Source organism: Atractosteus spatula, chromosome 17 (genome assembly GCF_055471065.1).
Source record: "Atractosteus spatula isolate fAtrSpa1 chromosome 17, fAtrSpa1.hap1, whole genome shotgun sequence".
In the NCBI taxonomy this organism is placed as follows: Eukaryota; Metazoa; Chordata; class Actinopteri; order Semionotiformes; family Lepisosteidae; genus Atractosteus; species Atractosteus spatula.
Genome location: NC_142722.1, coordinates 10,527,953 through 10,546,692, shown reverse-complemented (window position 1 = coordinate 10,546,692; position 18,740 = coordinate 10,527,953). Strand labels below are relative to the sequence as shown.

Sequence of the window (18,740 nt, the reverse complement as noted above, 5' to 3'; positions counted from 1 at the left end):
GAAGTATGTTGATCCTGGCGTGTATTAATAGAGCATAACAATATCAGGGGCTGCCCCTCCCTGCCTAGCAAATTTGGAGAAAAAATTGTCCCCAAAAGTGCTCATCCCATGCCTGAGAAACGTTTTCTTTTTTTTTCCCCTCTGTAATAATAAACAACTCACGTTTTGCTGGAGTTTTCCATACAGTTCTTCCAGCTATACTTAAAGGTGGAAACAGTAATAAAGAAAAGGGAGCCGCCTGTGCTGTTAGGTTATCTTATTACTAAATCTAGCAAAACTGGGTAGTTCACATTTTGAAGATTTTTTTTGCCCTGATATAACCTCACCTGCTTGGGTAGTGGTTGTAAATGAAATTGTCCAACAGCTTCACACTGTGTATTATAGGAAATACCATATTTACATTCTCAAAGCAACATGTATTTTCTAAGTGCCTGTATATTTTGGTTCATGCTGTGTCATTTAGTTTTTGTATTAATAAATAAATTACATCAACAGGAGCCGAACTGTGTTCAATCATTGTTCTCTGAAATTCTGATTCCCAGTAAAAACTAGAACGTCTCTGGCACATATTATTTCTCAGAAAACTGTTTTTGATTCCCTGAAGTATGTGTCATGTACCAGTGTAACCATTATTGCAGCACACGAGCTGGGCTGACACTATTGAAAGAGCTAGTGGGCGTTCTGTGTGATCTGGGCTCGGCCCGAATCCAGTCGGAGTTCATTCCGCGTCAGGTATCAACCCTAGTTTCCCACACCAGGAGGGAGGAAGCTTTCAGAGCTTGTCAGCAGTATGCAAATACAGAACTGTCCTCCTGCAGGCTAGCGAGAGGACTGGTGTTCTCCCCCTGCAGTGCAGAGAGCGCTGGTTATCAGCAGAGTGAGGAAGGCGTGTTGCAAGACGCTACAGGTTCCTGTCAGAGCTGGGTAGGGCAACCACACTCCAGAGCTGCGACATTGGTCTTCCAGACTACACAGGAGAAGAAACCACGATTATGACAAATTTACCTGGATGCCTTTGTGCCATCTGTGTGTTTCTGTGTATTTCCCTTCTTCCAAAGAAAAGCCTTTCTTCAGCTCTCATCTCCATGTGAGAGGCATTAAATGAACGGGCTACCCGAAATTCACAGACGGTAACGGACCATAGACTCCTGGGCTCCATCTGTGCTGCTGGGACTGGATTAACGGAACACCAAAATGACCCAGAATGGGACAGCAAAGAGCAATGGCACAAGCAAAGGCCGCGAGGAGCTCAAAGTTGTGATCGTGGGGGATGGAGGGTGTGGGAAGACGTCCTTGCTGATGGTGTATGCTAAGGGAGACTTCCCAGAGGTAAGGCAGAAACGGGAACTTGCCCTTGTCCACGGTTTTCATTGTCCTAACTAGACTGCTCCTGACTAAAACTCTCATTTAGACTTGAAGAGTCATCCGACTTTCTTCTTGTCTAATTGGTCATCTTTATGGTCTGCCCTCCTGCTCAGACACCTGATATTTCCATTTTTAAGCAGGCAGGAGAATTGCCAATGCAGGGTGGTAACAAAAGTACAGCCCTGTACTGCTCACTACTGGTCCTGGAGGGTCGCGGTGTCTTATGTGATGTATTCCACACTTCAATGGCTTCTTTCTATCAATTGTTTATTAATTGGAGTATAGCACTTTCTAGGTCTGTACTCATTGAGGATGACGAGTTGCCTATAAAACTAAGTGTTCTGCTAAACCCCCAGGACTAAGAGTGAACATCCCCGGTCTGCTGTATGTTCATTAGAAGTGTAGAACAATACAATGAAACTGCATGCTTGTGCTTTTCACCTGGTTTGTTGAGTGAGCATTTCTGGCAATGGGTGAATTGTGTAGGTCAAAGATGTTTACTCTCCAGCTGAATAGAGGTAATGCTGGTCATGTTTTTTTGTCTGTTTCCTGATGTTTTGTTACACCTGTCTACCAAAACACCAGGAATGAGAAAGAGAAGTGAGCAGTTTAAAACAGGGTTGATTCTATTTGTATCAGACACCACTAGAGTGAAGCGTCTGATGCCTGTCTAGTATTGTTACACCTTCGCCCCTCTTGAAGTCCAGCAATCTCTGTTGTTCTACAGTAACCCAGAATATCCACATTTTTTCCCTGTGGCATATGAATTCAGGAAAGAAGTCCGTCTTTACGGCCCACATAACTGGGTGTCACAAATGTGGCTATGAGATTCAACTAATATCAATTCTTCACACTTCAGACTCTCCCACAAGACAGCAAAAAGTGAAATAAACAGATGGCCTGCCAGATTTATCACTGTCTTTAGGTAGTGATTTTGGTCCCTTTCATTCTCCTCTCATTTATAATACAGTTGATCACACAAAATGGGCGACTTGGTATATACTGTAACAAAGCCAGTTGGTATAGGTTAACGTGTCTTCTGTTTTTCTTAGAATGTTCTAACAAGCTAGATTTGATTACTTTGTGGAATAAAGACCACACACTATCGCCCTGAAGACCAGAAATGATAGAGTGCAGGGAGTGAGAGAACAGCCAGACAGCTTGCCCCATGTGTGAGAGGTTTCACTAGCAGAGGGGTGTAGACTTTGCATTCGCTTTCACATCTACTGATACTCAGAGAAAAATGCACCAGTACGGCTGTTTGTCGTTTGGATAGTATTGTGTCTAGGGATTACAAAATACTAGGCAAAAGATTTATACGATATGAAGAGAAACTGGAGGGTGCCAGAAAACCTGAGTAAAAATTACCCAAATTAATTTTTGTAAGAATCTGTATAAATAGTTTCTCGAAATGGTGTGAACACAAGAACCGCCCTTGACTCGAGTAATGATAATCATCTGATTTCTATCAGTATGAAAGAAGGCAGCCTGTCTGTGAGATACATTGCACAGAGAATAGGATGTGCTTCAGCAATTGGCGAACCTCTTCAGAGAAACCAGGAAGGCCACGTACCGGAAAACAGAAGGCTCACCATGCCAGCCCTGGGCCTTCTCATCTATCTGATCCATCTAGGGAATTGTTCTCACACAAGAGGCTTCAGGAAGAAATAACCTGCACATCAGCAGAATAACTGTGGATGCACATCTATGCACATTGGTGGTGGTGGAGTGTCCAGAAAAGCGCTATATACGTGTAAGCAATTATTATTAATTAACTGTATGTTTTCATCTGGTGAAGACCTGCATGCTCGGAAGCTGTTAAGGAGGAACACATTCACAAGTGAATGATGAAATCGACACCTTCTATGAGCCAGAGAATATCTAGGCTAGTTGCAGGGGGAGTGGCACGGTGTCTTTTTCACGAATGCCATCTGTTTTGTGTTCGACAAACTTCACAGAAGACCACGTGGGGACAACATGTGGTCAGCGTTGTGTTCACTGTTGTGTTGTTGTGTTAAACCAGCCATTACAAAAAAATGGAAAGATGATGATGTCGGGAAGACTTTCAGATAATAAGCCTTTTGTTGCAGATTGAGGTCAAACTTGCTGCCCAGTGATATGTTGACAAAAAACTCGAGCCAACAATTTTTCCATTTCTATAAGCCCAACCAGAACAGACTCTCTTTCAGTAGGACAATGCAAGGCCACATAGCGCTAGGGTTAGAATGGCACGACGTCTAGAAAACAATGTCTCAGTCTTGTGATGGCCGGCCTGTTCTCATAAGCTGAGTGCGGTTGAAAATCTGTGTGAGCCCCTTGCCAGGGCTATCAACAGGAGCCAGCCACACCCTTGCCATCATTGGCCAGCTGGCTGTGGCTGAACAGGAAGAGGAGAGGAACATCCCACAGCGGTCTGTCCGGAGGTGGATCAGGTGTGTGCATGATCGATGCGGGATTGGGAGTCATGCCCAATAATAAGTATGCAGTGGAACAGGTAAAGGTTTAATCCATGCTGAAAGGAAAAGAGAGGAGGCTGTGGAGCCTGCTTCATGCATGAGCTACTTAAACGTCTTCAACAAATATTCAAACTTCTTTCTGGCTGGTGGGTCATGTTTCAAATTGAAAACTGATAACTCTGGTTAAATATATCAGATGAATTCTATTAGACCTGACTTTGGTCCTTTTTCTATGATGTGCTATGTGTGCTTTCTTTGGTTGTTGAACACTGCTCTGTCCCAATCTTTATAAAGGTTTGCCCAGGTGTGCCATGGTAGGAACACGTTAGTGAAGCTTGTGGAATCACTGTGGAATCTATGATAGTCATAGTAAAATACTGTGGGAATTCCTGGTAAAACAAAGTAAAAGCATTGTATGTGCACGGTAAATCCATGTACCTTGCAAATTGATCATGGTAAACTTGGTAAACACAAGGTAATTCTCCATTATGTGCACAAAAGCAGAACCTATCCATGAAAATTACACTTACAGATAATGACAAAAAGGATGAGATTTAACAGCCCAATTTAGGCATGTAAATTGTTTGGTTTTACAGTCACTGTATTGCTATGTAGTTTGTAGCAATAAGTATAAACATGTAGAAAAATGTGTTAATTAAATATTGAGCGCTTATGCCACTAACTGACTGCTTTTACACCATAGTAGTCATTATTGTGACTACTGTTGCACTAAATGATTTAACACAATATCCCTTATTAGGGTGTAACAAATTCTTACATCTATTTTGAGTACACTGATAGCTCTGTGAACATACTGTAGGTGTAAATTCTGTTGTTAGGCGGTAATGTGTATGTTTGTTTATTCAGACTACGTCACCATGATAAGCTCCAAAATTGCACACTTCTTTAAAAATGTTACAACAGTCTCTATCTTGATATTTACATTGTGAACAAAGTCCTGATACGTGGTTCATATTATTTATAGAACACTAAAAGATTTTGATGAATCACATTCACCTTTCACAGCATTTATAATGATGTGTTAAAAGCAGTTTTATTCAGAATGCTTGTCAAAAGGCTGAATTTCCAGAAGGAAATTGTAAATAATAGTAGTAGAAGTAGATAAGATAGTGATGTTTTATTAGGCAAATTGAATAATTCTTACCTATTGGCTTTAGAGTACAGGCCGGTGGTAGTTCTCCTGGTTTGAAATTTTTTCACAAGCTGCTTGGAATGTGGGAGGTACTGTACTGAAGAAAACATGATAGATGAAGCAGTGTAGCTTAGAGATGCCCATGCAAATGCTGTATAAATATTTATGTAACAGAAATCTGTTACATAAAATCTCAGGTTAAGTACAATCAAAATGCTATTTTGTAATATATATGGTCTTAATTTTAATGCTTCATATTGGTGTATTGGTGTATATACAATTCTACTCTTGAATATAATTATTCACAGCTACAGAGTCAGACAACAAGCCTGGACGTAAGATTTTAAAAACATCAAAATAGCAGCTGTCTCTGGATGTGTAATGGATGCCAAATACTGAAGAATAAATCTATCCCTTTTGTGGTAAAGGTGGCTCAGATAATTTGGTCATCTTGGTTTTTTTTTAATCAGTGCACCTGGTATTAAGGGGAACGACTCACAGTTCTCCTGAGTTAGAATTCATGTACTAAAAAGAAAGAAAGAAATTTTGCATGGAGTTTCTGTTCCCCATGTGAGTGTGGTTTTTAAATTATCAACCTACAAACCAATTACCAGTGATTCACAGAGTCTTTGCCAGTCCAGACAGAGCTGCAGACCTCCAGAGCTACCAGCAGCTGGGTTGGTCATTCCCTGTCCTCACACTGCACTACATTTACAATGGGAAAGAGTAGCTGTTTCATGGCGTCTCCGTTTCAGAGGTACATCAACCACAGCAAAAGCTGCTCCCCTGAGTAAATGTTAACAATCACCCTCACGAGCGGTGATGTCACTTCATTTGCACAGTGCTGGCAAAAGTAGTTGAAAAAGTTAACGAACCCACACTCACAGCTGCAGTTTGTCTGATTTGCCTTTTCATGCTTATGTCAGAAATTTGCACCACAAGACAAAACGTTCCTGGGGTTTTTTCCCGAGCAACCCCAGCAGCTGTATGTGCAGTAGAATGTTCTCAGAAGGTATTTTTGTTTAGCACAGACACACAAGGTCACACTTGTACTCTTTCACTAGACATAAGCAAGTACAATAAATGAGTCTGTTGCAAAGCTGAAAGAATATTTTAGGATTCATAACTCAAATCAGTTGGGGAAATGAGATATTTTATTATTTTGGTTTTGGTGGGGCTTTTTTTGCACAGGTAGGAAAAAAAAAATATATTACATTACATGAGAGTGTGATAGACTGCTGCCTTGGTTAATTACTACATACATTCCTGCATGCATTTGGAGATTGAAGGACATTTTCTTGACCTCTGGGTGGTTTTTGCTGAAAGGCAAATGAAGATCCCACTTTCCTGGAAATAATTGTAAAATGGTGTAAAAGCATTCTTCCTATACGTTTTTCCTATGTGTGTTTTTCATTTAAAACATGTTTGAAGAACTGTTCAAAGGCATGATGTATGATGATAAGTTCATTTTTTCTGTTAGTTGTTAAAAAAAGTCAAAAGAAAAAGTGAAATGCCAGGATAAAAAAGTTAATGAAAGTTAAGGTTTGTTTTAAAGCGATGAGATTTTCACCAAGCAATGGAACTCAACCAGACCTGACACAGACACAGAATCAATAAGGAAGCTATAGCCCACACTACAGCAGCGCTAGGTAATAGGCAGCTTTGCAAGTGCAGCCAGGTTTTCAGAAACTACCGTATTACAGATTCTACCTTGAATTCTTCATTTGCAATTTATTGAGTGCACAGAGCTTCCATAAAAATACAAATCTTGAAGAGAAGGGAACCTGTCGTTCCTGTTTTGTAGCAAAAGTAAGGTCCACAAACCCGACCCCTTCCCCCCTCACACACACCTTTTCAGGGTAACAAACTGTTTTTATCTCTGTAGCGTCTATAGTCCCTGCGTGGGATCTCTCAGCTACTGGTAAATACATGTCATGGCTGTTAAATCCCACGTCATTGCTGAGAATTTTTTACATGTCTTACTGATTAACATTGGTTCTCCACCACACCAAGAACATTCAAACAATTAGGAAATCAAGGGCACTCCTTAGTGAACAGAGTCCAGACATAGGCTCATTTCGTACTTGTACACTTTCTTTCTTTTCATCCACTGTTCTTTGTTTTTGGTTTTAACAGAAATACGCCCCTTCTGTGTTTGAGAAGTATGTCACAACTATTAGATTCGGAAGCAAGGAAATTAATCTGAACCTGTATGACACAGCAGGTAAGGGATTTTTTTCAGCCTTTTTTTTAAAGCCGTGATTGTTTGTTCAGGACATGTGTTCTGTGTTGCAGAAGCATTGTTTCATTGAAGTAGAGCTTCCTGTCTCAGTCTAAGGAATGCAAAAGCAGAAAATAAAAGTATGGGTGAGGTCTGAGGCATACGCATACAAGAGAAACCCCACACATACAAGCACTCTATTTCCTTACTACTTAAGTAACCAGATCCGAAAGATTTCTAATTATAAACCAAATAAAGTGTGGTAGTAGACAACAATTAATTAATTTTAACTACCACAATCAGCTACATATCAGCTATCTTTATAAATCTTACTCTCAAAAATGCTACAGTATATGTTGAGTGTAACAATTTTTATTATTTATCAAGCAGTACAAATTAGCAGAGCCAAAGATCTTGTTTTTAGTCAAGCTCATTAGATGGTTTTCAATGAGATTTTGCTGCTTGCTGCAGTGCTTGCTGTCCAATCTGTATCACGCATCAGGTGAATTTATTCAACTCCTCTAATTCTTTGTTGAAATAAACCCCTCAGCCAAGTGGCTTCAGTTTTTGGAGTATCTGCTGTGGTGGCAGGGGGTTTCGTCTGTGTCGTTCAGTGGTTTCTGCGTCAATGACACATTTCTTCACTTTGATCATGGTTGTTGCCAATACTGTTTTGGCAACAGTCATGATCAAGGCTTCATTTTTTGAAACATTATGTTCTATCCAATTATGGTGGCACCAGCACGTCGTACTATACTATGCAGTGCAAGATGTTTGCCTGTGCCAACAGTATGTTGTGTCTGGTGAACATGGTCCTGAGTGATATCCACAAAACCAGTGCTGTGCTAAGACTGTCTTACTGAAGAATGCATCATGTTCTCATTATTTACCCTGGTGGTGTTTCAGTTTTCCAATTTTGTCAATTCTTGACACATCTGTACATCATTAAATTAGGGTTGCTTTCTATGCCCTCTCATCTCTTTTTGGTAATAATGCTTATATTAAGGTCTAGGTATATCACCAGTCATTATAACAGTGATAATACACTGTGCACACAGGCCCTAAAAATTCACTTTAAACTTTTATGATAATGGAAGGACATACTGTACAGTAGTAAACTGATATGATAGCTTTCTGCCCTATGAGGTACTTTTCATTCATTATGTTTTCTCTGTAGTCATGCATGCTCACACCATTTTTCAAACTTTCTGTTTACCACAAAACACCTCAACAGAACTTTACCCAGCATGAGGACTGTTTGCAAAACTGATCATCCTGTGTTCATACAAACTACTGTTCTTTGCTATTTTCCCTCTCGGATCTCATGAGTACTTGGGGCTTCATCGCATGGTTGAGGAATTTGACTAACTGTTCCTTTCAAACGCTTCCCAGGTTTGGATGCTGCACCTTGACCAATTTGTGGTTTAAACAAAGATATGTCAGGGTGCAAAAGGGGTGCAGGTATTTACCACACGCCCTTATTTCAAATCCAGTTAATAACTTGTTTTCATTTCAGTACTCTTGGGTCTGAAGTGTCTAGATTCAGAGCAGAGAAATGAATGTAGCTTCTGAGCACTTTGACTCTCTGCGGTATTGCAGCAGATGACAATAGTGGCAAAACATCGCTGGCAGGATGTGGCGCAGACGCACATCCGCCGAAGCAGCAGAACCGCAATGATTATCGCTGTCGCCTCCTGCAAAGGCTGTACAAAGATCACCTTTCCAAAGTTTACAGGCACCTGAAAATATGACATTAGTTCATATTATATCTGCTGATGGACCTTTGACATTTTTGCTCTCAGTTTATAGGTTTTGTTTTCATTCGCATTTATAAAGACATACAGATGTGTGTTAGATGTTTCATCACTTGAACAAGAAATAAAACTTGGGTATTTTGTAACTTGCTGTTTTTCATTTTTCATTTTCTTTATTAGTATTTTGGGTTGACACATTATCTGAAGTGATGTACCCACGTATACAGCGGAGTGTTTTACTGGAGCAATTCAAGTATGTTGCTCAAATGTACAGTCGTTGTGGATCACCTGGGATTTGAACCCACGGCCTTCTCTTTATGCCACTACAACCCTAACCAGTGCTCCCCTAAATTCCTCAGGGCAGGTGTTGAAGTTGAGAAAATAAGGAAACAGTTGAGGAAGCTGATTTTCACCTCTTCTATCTCATTCAATGTCATTCAATGTCAACTTGAGTCCTTGTTAACTGTTAAATGTTAAATTAAATATGTTAAATTGGGAAGGCTCAGACTTTAATCTAAGGCAGGGAGACTCCCTCCAAGGTTTCAACTGCTCACAGAGAAAAACAGCAACATTTCTGTCTCAGCAGCAGACTCAAAACGTCTGACCTGTTCAGCTGGTCTGAAGGAAGGGTGAGACTTGCATCACCAGTGACACAGTTAATTGAACATTTCAGAAACAACCACAGAGAGGTTGTCTAGCAGGAATCTCCAGGAAAAAAAGGGATTTCAGGAAGATGTTGCTACTCTGCACTTGTTATAACTACTACCATCACTCACACACAGACATGCTAATTTCACATCAGATGAACAGTGGACTTGTGGCAAAGCATATTGTACATGTTGTTTTCAGTTTAATGCTCTTCACCAGAGGCACCGAAGTTAACATTTCTACAGACATCTGAGCCTTTCTAAAATGGTCTGTAAACTTTACATTCTAAGTAAAGTACTAATTTGCAACATAGAAAGCAGGCCTGGAGATATAGCCTCAAAAGAAGATGAACTGTTATTAGAAGAGTGTGGCAGTTTTTTAGGTCACAAAGATTGTGGTCTTCTCAAATTCACAAATACTAGTTCATTACTGCAACTCAGGAAAAAGTCACTTTTTTGTCTTTTGATACGGTAACATGTCAAAAGCCTGTCAGCATATTTTGTTTTTTATTTTGTTATAAGTGTTTAAACTGCTGGGCAGTTTAACAGAGTGGCATTTGGAGAACTCACTCACACTTCTGGGCACACGTTGTACTCTCCCTTCATGGCGCTTATCTTAGCCAAACTGTTACACAGGACCATAAAGACTGCAGGAAGAGGAAGTTCAGAGCAGGATGTTGTGGCTTTCTACCTCAACACAATTTAGCACCATCCATATTTCTGCATTTCACAGTAATTTCAATAGATCTAGTTACTTAAGCCTTCAGTAGGAAAGTAACATCTATTCAGGTTTCTTCTATTAAATATAGTGTTATACTTAAAATAACTGTTTCTGCTTCTATCAAAGGACCCAGGCATGTTTCCTACTACCTTATTTCACAATGGAGCTTTTGTGAAACACATAAACAGTACTGACAACACAATCAGATGAATGAAACACTGATAGGAGAGCTGAAAAGAAATTTCCCCCCACTGGGCTATTGGTTTAGAGCCAGCCTGGGTCAGCAATGAGCAGCAGCTGATCCCATCTGTTTGGCGCCTGACGAAAATCGGTTTTCTGACAACAGTGAATATTAGGGAGAACTCTATGATTCTGCAGAGTGTCAGACGTTTGGCTGATCTAAAACACATGGCTTATTTCACATTGATAACAAATGTAGCGCAGTCTAGCTGTCTTTTGCCATAGCCCGTGCAGAATGCTCATATCTACGTCTTCGTGAGTTGGAAGAGCAGGTGGATGCAGACCTTGTGCCACAGTGTCCTGAAAAGGTCTAGAACTCTGAAGACGATTGAGAGGAAGGCCTAGGATGTCTGAAGAATAAGAAGTGTACAGTGTGCTGCTAAATTTGCAGAGAGGAGGAACCTCATTTCCCTCAATTTACAAGTATAAATAATAGATTAATAATAAGCAGGATAAAATCCTAAAGGTTTTTAGCTTTTATGTGATTTTATGTGACTTTAATCAGTCTCTTCAGGCCATACTTCATAAAAAATATCGTCATTCCTATACCAGCCTGAAAATTGACTCCTTGTTGATTTTAATAGTTTTAATGGCTCTGTTTTTTTTTAAATGTCAATAATTCTTGGCCCAGCTGTTGGGGATGTTGTCAAAAGATGTTTAAGCCTTTTGAGTCCTTTGGTTCTTCTTAATAAACAAGGTTTCATTTTCAAAAACTGCTCTCACAACTACAAGTCCCTGTGTCTTATGTGTTTCAGGCCAGGAGGACTATGACAGACTGAGGCCTCTCTCCTACCAGAATGCCAACCTGGTGCTGGTCTGCTATGATGTCACTAGCCCCACCAGCTTTGACAATGTCTTAATCAAGGTAAAATGAGAACCTTTGCCTACTAATAATCTTTCTTTGTTCACACTTTGAGATATGTATGTAGATAGGGGACCACCCTACAATTCACTAGTGTGTTATGTGTATGGCACGTTTAAAAGATTAGATGTTTGTGTTGTGTCAATCTTGCATGTTGGTTGTGTTTTTGTGGTTGCCAGGCATTAGGTGACTGATGCATTTCCAAAGTTGCTACTGACAGTTGAGATACCCTGTTGATTACTTCAATCATTCAGCTCCTTTTCATGTCCTGGCATCTGAGGTGTGCGTCATCTGAGCCCTGCGTAGCTCCAGAAGGTGGAAAGCAACAGCCACACAGAGGCGTAGCAGGGGAGGCAGAAAGAGCTAAACAGGGTTTTTTTTGTATCTGGTTGACAAAGGCCAGTTTCTCCCAACTGACAATGTAAATGCCCACCCAGCCTCTGACCTCATGCAAGACAGAGGGCTTAATTCCATCTCAACGCTTCAAGCCACGCCATTGTTTAACACCTTGTGATTGTTCTCGATGCTGCACTAAGGAAGACATTATGTCTTCCAGCGCAGGAGCGAGATAGGGAATGAATGTGAGTAAGATGAAGCACAGCCCAGCCAGAGCGCAGGACTAGTTTACAGGAGCAAAGGAGGTCATCCTCATTCACCCAGAACAAAGTGTCAACATAGTCAACAGCCTTTTTAATATGTTAATAAGTAGATAGCTGCGTCAGCATGCATTGCATAGGCTGCACAGAAAACCGGTAAAGGTTCATTCCATGCTGAAAGGTAAAGAAAAGAAACGCAATGTTTGGGCTGTGGAGCCTTCTTAAGGTGTCAATTATTTACAGCCCTTATTAATACCCCAGCAGCAACAGATTTAATGCTTGTACTTCTCTGGGAAGTTATGACGTCAGACTCCTTCAACTGTCCTTACTGCCAGATGCTGTTCATGTCAAGATCCTCCAAGAAGCTGCTGTTGATGAAGAGCAGCTGTTGCAGGCAGGGCAATGGCTGGACAGATGCTGCTGATCAGTTTAATGCAGGAAACCTATCGCAGGTCACCCAGTCGTGTTCACATGCACACATGCACATGGTGGCCTGTTTAAATTCATAGAAGGGATTTAAAATAAGGCCCCCGACTGTCTGTAAAACCAGGCAAGAGAAAATACAGACTGTGTCTACCAAACCAGACAGAGATAAATGGTGTGGTGCACTGAGGAGGAAAAAACACAATGAAAACCAGTGAGGCAGAGCAGAAACCTCAGAAAGGTTTGCACAGTCTCTACTGTAAGAGTAGCAATTAACTGTTATCCATAACGATATTGTGACAATGGGGTTACATCAAGTGATGTTAAAGACTGATCTTCTTTCTTCTGTGAGATAGTGAGATAGAAGAGATCTTCTTTGACCTTCTGTGGAATTTCAGGAGGTCATCACCAGTGCTAATCCCCCCCTACTCCTCCTTCACAGTATCCCTGGTTACTGTACCCACAGGAGAGCCGAGGATATGATTCGGATCTGCCTTCCAGATTGTCAGGCACTGTTTATGACGTCTCATAAAATCTCTGAGCCTTCAGCCCTGCAAAATATTTATCATCAAAGTGAACATTTAATTTTTCTTATGTGTCATAAGTGGGCATTTAAGCTCATATACTGTAGATATCCAGGGGTTTGGGGCCTGGAGTTTCTTTTTTCAAGCTAATTGTTGTGAAAATAAGTGTCTGATTACTGGAAGTGCCTCCTGTTCCAGGTAGCACAGTCTGTTCAGTGTTACCTTGCAAGGTCAGGCAGCTCTGTGTCACTTTATCTAAGGAATGCAGAGACAATCTGGGTGTGCTGACCCCATAGCCAGGCCCCCTGTGCTGGGAATAGAGGAATGTTTTGTCGACAGCTACTGTAGCTGCTGCATCTTGGTCAGACCCGTCAAGGTTAAAATTGTTAAGCTGGCTGCAAGATAGTCTGTATGAGTCACTTTGCCTATTCCATGATGTTAAAAGGCTTTAAGTTTGGGATCCTTCCAATAGTTTGGAAGCAAAAATAGGAATTTCATTCAATTGACTGCTGTAGTGAGAATGTTATGGGCAGATACTGACGCCAAGCACGTCAAGCACGAAATGGCCAGGTGCTTCATGAGCTGCCCAGCTGCTGTGAGCAGATAATGAAAGTCATGAAGAGTTCAAGCACTTCAAAATGATTCCAGAAAACAATCTAAAAACTGTATTATGTTGGGTTCCTGCCCGATCAGTTTTTAGACGTGCTGTCAGACTATTGAGCAGATCCTGTGGAAACAAGCACTGTTCTGTCTGTCGCACCACACGACACCAGTGCAGTGACAGGTAAAAGAAATTATACTCGATCACAGTCAGGCTTTGAGAGATGTGCACTGCGATGAGTATGCCTTGAGATGTCAACATCCACTTCATGATACAGAAAAGAGGGATTTAGTACCTCTGCAAGCTCTATCAATGACATCTTGTGCTCTTAGGATCCATATGGTCCAGACTGATCTTATGGTCTGTCCTCCCCAAGTGCAGGTGTTCAGCTTATGGAATTTGTGCAAACTGCCTTTAACATGTTCCACCTGGAAGGGACCTTAACTACGTTCATTTAAATCCCAGTAATGATCCTCAACAAAAAGAGTGACGCCAGACTGCTCCCTTTACCGATTTCTTCCTTTCACCTCAGCAGCTGAGAGACAAGAGCTGAGTGGGTGTGGAAGCTCTTTGATAAAGACTTTGACAGAGGAAGCAGAAAACAGTAGTTGAGTCACAGCAGATTGTAAAAAATAAACGTGATGGGGGTGGAGGTGGGAATTGTGTGAAGGGTGCTTATGAAAACTTAAAATGCCCTGAGTATCCGTAATAAGTTTCAAACTTTGTCCTGTTTCAGTGGTATCCAGAGGTCAACCACTTCTGTCGTGGGGTTCCCATTATCCTAATTGGATGCAAAACAGACCTTCGGAAAGATAAAGAACGCACCAGGAAGCTCAGAGCTTTGGATCAGGCTCCTATAACTTATATACAGGTAAAGTCTGTCTGTCTGTATACTGTACAGATCATATTCACACTCAGTATATATATCTATCAAATTTAGAACTGCTAATTGTTTTGTTACACCAGAATGGAATGGCCAGTTGTCTGTTTTTTCACATCTCAGCTGTCAGTAATGAACCCTAAGACCATGTTCAAGGAAGACTGTCCCGTCCTGTATACCTTCAAACCACCTTCGTCTTTTAGCAGTGTCTCTCAGCAGTGTTACAGAGATTCGGTGTCGCGTGGAGGAGATTATCGTCCCTCCAGTAGCTCCACCGGACTGCAAGCGCCCAGAGGGCTGCAGGGGTAGCTGTGTGGCTGGGAGCCGAGAAGGACCTGGCTGATTAACCGTACCCTAACCTCGGTGACCTGGGCCAGACTCGAACCTGGGATCACACAGCCCAGCCTGTGCTCAGGCAAGAGACACCCAGGAGGCCTAACTATAGACAAACATACCCAAGAACAAAGATTTATCTCTATATACATATACATGCAGAATTGCTTTGGTGTTGAAGGGTCTTGATCTATTGATAACTCACCACAGTTGCATAGAAGATACAATCTTTAAGTAAGCCGAGGTTTGATTTATTTCTCATTGCTGCCCATACAGGGTGCTGTTAATAATAATGAGAATTGCTTGCATTAGTATAGCACTTTTAGCCACAATGATCCCAAGCACTAAACCCATAGATGCGGATCCATTTCACCCACCACTGAAGTGCAGCACCTGCTTGGGTGACTTATGGCATCTTTAATGATCAAGTAGTGAAGGTCTCATCTAGGGTCCCCAGTCACCATCCTGGGACATTGTTGTGGAAATTCTGGCCTAGTCGGAAGAGCGCCACCTACTGGCTCACAGCAGTTGCCTGGTTTTCTGCAGAGGCCTCCCAGCCCTGTACTAACGAGGCACCACCTTGCTTAGCTTCCGAGATCTTACAAGATAAGGCGAGCGGCAAGGGTGCAGCTGCTTTTGACGAGCGCTCGTTGTGAAACGGTTGATGTCAAACTCTCATTGTGTAACGCTTGTTGTCAAACACTCGCTGCTTCTTCAGAGTTAAGGCAATTGGATTATCCGAATGTCCTTTGAGAGGATGTCCAAATTTCAGATGTCAAAAGAAAAGGTCAAAAGCACGCTTCCTCTTTTTCTATAAAACGTGCACGTTTCCCCAGGAGTCTAATAAAGAAGAGTTTCCTTTGCGCTTGCAGGGTCAGGAAACTGGGCACCAGATAAACGCTGAAATGTACCTGGAGTGTTCGGCTAAGTACCGGGAGAACGTGGAGGACATCTTCAAAGAAGCCACAAGAGTAGCTCTGGCTGGCATCAGGAAGGCAAGACACCCGCGGAAGAAAAACAGGTCGTGTGAGATATTGTGAAGTCCTGGCCCTAGACTGGCCCTACATGCCCAGAGGAACTGCAATATTCTTTTCTTTGCACTTTTTTTTTTCTGGCTACAAAGAACACATATTATGGTGTTATATTTAAAGTGGACCAAAAGGACTTTTCACGATGACCAGTCAGGTGACGACCTGAGGTTTTTCCAAAGACAATGACATGTTTTACCACACCAGGATGCAGGGAGGGTGGTGTCAGGCAGTGAGTCCATCACATTATGTCACATGTTGGTGAGAAATGCAACAAAACAATGAAATCCAAAGCTGCTAGCCTTACTATCGCACCTTTCCTTGGCAATATAGGTTCTTTTTCCCTTTTTAAACATGTATATAAAACATAATAAGCAAAAGTAGACCTCGAACTTGTTTCAGTTACAAGCTACGTTTTAAGAGACACGATCACCTAGATATGATTGTCTCATAAGATAATGAGGTCAGGTATGCAGCAAACTCCCAAGTTTGTCATTTCCCACATGAACTGTGTCATTGACCTGTTAGCACTCACGAGCCCTGTGAGCATAATACCGTCCAATTGTTTGCAATCTATCTTATGTTCAAGTTGGCACCACGTTAATGTATTGACGTTTTGTTGTTCAAAAGGCCCATGGTATGTTTGCACCCAGACAGGCACAAACGCAGCCCAGCAACTCTTATAAACACGTCAGTATTCATTATTCATTTCGTTCAAAAGGGCCTCTTTGCAGATGCAGCCATACTTGTAAAAATAAAAGCCGGTTTCGATATGTTCCTGGATTCCTCCGATTCGTGCTCTTGAATAAACAATGCATTCAAGGCATTTTGCACAAGATTCAGTGCTCTTCCAACATCAAGCACATAAACTCGCTTTTGAAATTCCAGGCATGCGCTGGCTTCGTTTCATCTGCCGTTCGATATATCTGACGCACAGCTTTGACCTAGCATCTGGGACGGAACCTACAAAGTGCACCAGGGAGCTCTTGCGTGGCTAGAAAAGCTGTTATTGGTTGCGTGAAATAAAAAAAGACATTGTAAAAAAGAAACAAAAATCAAACTCAAGCTGCCAAATACTTTCAGAGGCCCCTGAATATGCTATGCAGCAATGGGTGATGTTTTTGTGGATCACTGTGAATGTGCAATCCCTCACCAGTCACAGTTCCCATCAGGAAAGCAATCTGTGCTTTAAGAATATCTGTCCTGCTTGGGTTCCCAATGTGGTGACGTACAGGACCCTTGTTCAGACAGCTTTGGCAGAGTCTGTGTTCTTTTGGTTTCGGCCTGCCCTCCTGAGGCAGCAGAGCCTTCTGCTCCCAGCCTGTGCTGTAGGGCTTTCACACCACTGGTTCACCCAGGGGACAAGCTGCTGGATCCCAGCGAGAGGGCTGGTCAGCTCAGGTCTGCAGGCTGCGTTGCGCAACACCCCGGACAAAGGCACGTCTGTTGAAAGGCAAGGTGCTGCCAAGCTGAGCTGGCATCAGCCATCTCTTTCATCTGAATCACCCTGTGCAAGTCCTTCTCACCGAGTGGCTCGATACCCTTTCAGCCAGATAGTGGATATCACTGTAACTGTTTTAGTCTGCAGTAATACCAGTCTGCTGAGTCAGAGACTGCATGAATGGTAAGACTTTAGTCTAGCCCAGATGCTTAAAGGTCTAACTTTAAAATCTAAAGTCCCTTCTTTTATTCAAGACCCAAAGATCCCAAAACAGCTTACTCCTGACATTTCAACCAAGGATCAAGATATGTGTGGTGCCCTATATACTGTACATCATTAAAAGGAAATAAAGCTGTATGGTATGATTTGTGCAGTTGAGCCATTTCCAAGACTTGTTCTAAATGTGGCCATATCTGGGTTAACACTTTTCCCCCATTAAAAGTAACAATTTGAAGCCCGATGATGAACAGGCCGCCTTGTTATTACATCTCATATACTGTATGTGACAGCCTTTCCAACGAAATGTTTTAATGGGAAGGATCAACCTTACAATCTGGTGGGAAATGAAGCAGATTGTGATCTGAAAGAGAAATTTGAAGCCGCAAAGAGCTCAAAGCGCTACACAAAGTACAAGGTCCTAATAGATGCTACCGAATAGGCCAGATTGGCCAGTGGTCTCCTCTTGTTTGTGTTATGTTATACATCTTATTTTGCTGACAAGTGTAAGTAAGCAACGTAGAGACCTTTTGGACAACAGGCCAGGTGTCACACAACAGACAAATAACACCGGAGGGTTAAGGCAGTACATGTTTTCGGGATAATAAACATGAGTCTGGTATTGAGTCTCCCCAGTGTTATCTTTATCAGTTCTAGGTGTTTGGACTTCTGCTCAAGGCTGTCTAACGGCTTCAAGGCAGCAGTGTTGTTTGCAATTCCTGGAAGTGCTAAGAGGGTACATACTGTTAGTTACCAGTAAAAAAACGAAGAAAACATCACTCGTCGCTTTTTAAATGCCTCCTCACCAATTATTTATCATATTGACTCACACCCTCTATCGAGGTACAAAGTGAGAGAACTCATTTTCACTTTTATCAGGTGAATTTAGAGGAGAAAAAAAGTCTGAAATTAAAAGCCAGGAAAATAAGAGAAATGTATGGGTCTTTCTTTCACCTCAAAGGACCTTCCTCTCCAGACTGTGATGAAGTATTATGGAATATTCAAAGCACTCTGCAGTGCCACCTCCTGGCGAGGATGTGTAACTATTTGGCAATTAATTTGGCTTCCCATTTCTGGTCCCGTTGTCTGCTACTGATCTCATGAAGCCTTAAATATTTGGATTCATTAGAACTTTTTGGTTTTTGCATGTGAAAGAAGACATATTTGAGTTACTGACATTTTAGAATAGAAAATCTTCTTAACATTAGAAGAAATCTTAACATTCTTAAAATCTTCTTAACATCCCTACCCTGTCTCCACTGGCACACAATGTAATAGA

At 41.6% G+C, this 18,740-nt stretch overlaps 1 protein-coding gene across 1 annotated transcript; it reads left to right on the top strand.

Annotated features, from left to right (window-relative positions):
• The first annotated feature begins 850 nt into the window (after positions 1-850).
• rhof (ras homolog family member F) lies at positions 851-18,083 on the top strand. The gene is made up of 5 exons (XM_088935846.1): positions 851-1,329; positions 7,111-7,198; positions 11,313-11,422; positions 14,300-14,434; positions 15,649-18,083. The coding sequence occupies exons 1-5, from the start codon at positions 1,195-1,197 to the stop codon at positions 15,814-15,816; spliced, it is 636 nt and encodes a 211-aa protein (XP_088791972.1). The 5' UTR covers positions 851-1,194; the 3' UTR covers positions 15,817-18,083.
• The last annotated feature ends 657 nt before the right edge of the window (positions 18,084-18,740 follow it).

Excerpts from the sequence above, each read along its gene's own strand:
- rhof (XM_088935846.1), top strand. The coding sequence starts at position 1,195 with ATGACCCAGAATGGGACAGCAAAGAGCAATGGCACAAGCAAAGGCCGC. Across the intron at positions 11,423-14,299 it reads TTGACAATGTCTTAATCAAG|TGGTATCCAGAGGTCAACCA; the intron begins GTAAAATGAGAA and ends GTCCTGTTTCAG. Across the intron at positions 14,435-15,648 it reads CTCCTATAACTTATATACAG|GGTCAGGAAACTGGGCACCA; the intron begins GTAAAGTCTGTC and ends TTGCGCTTGCAG.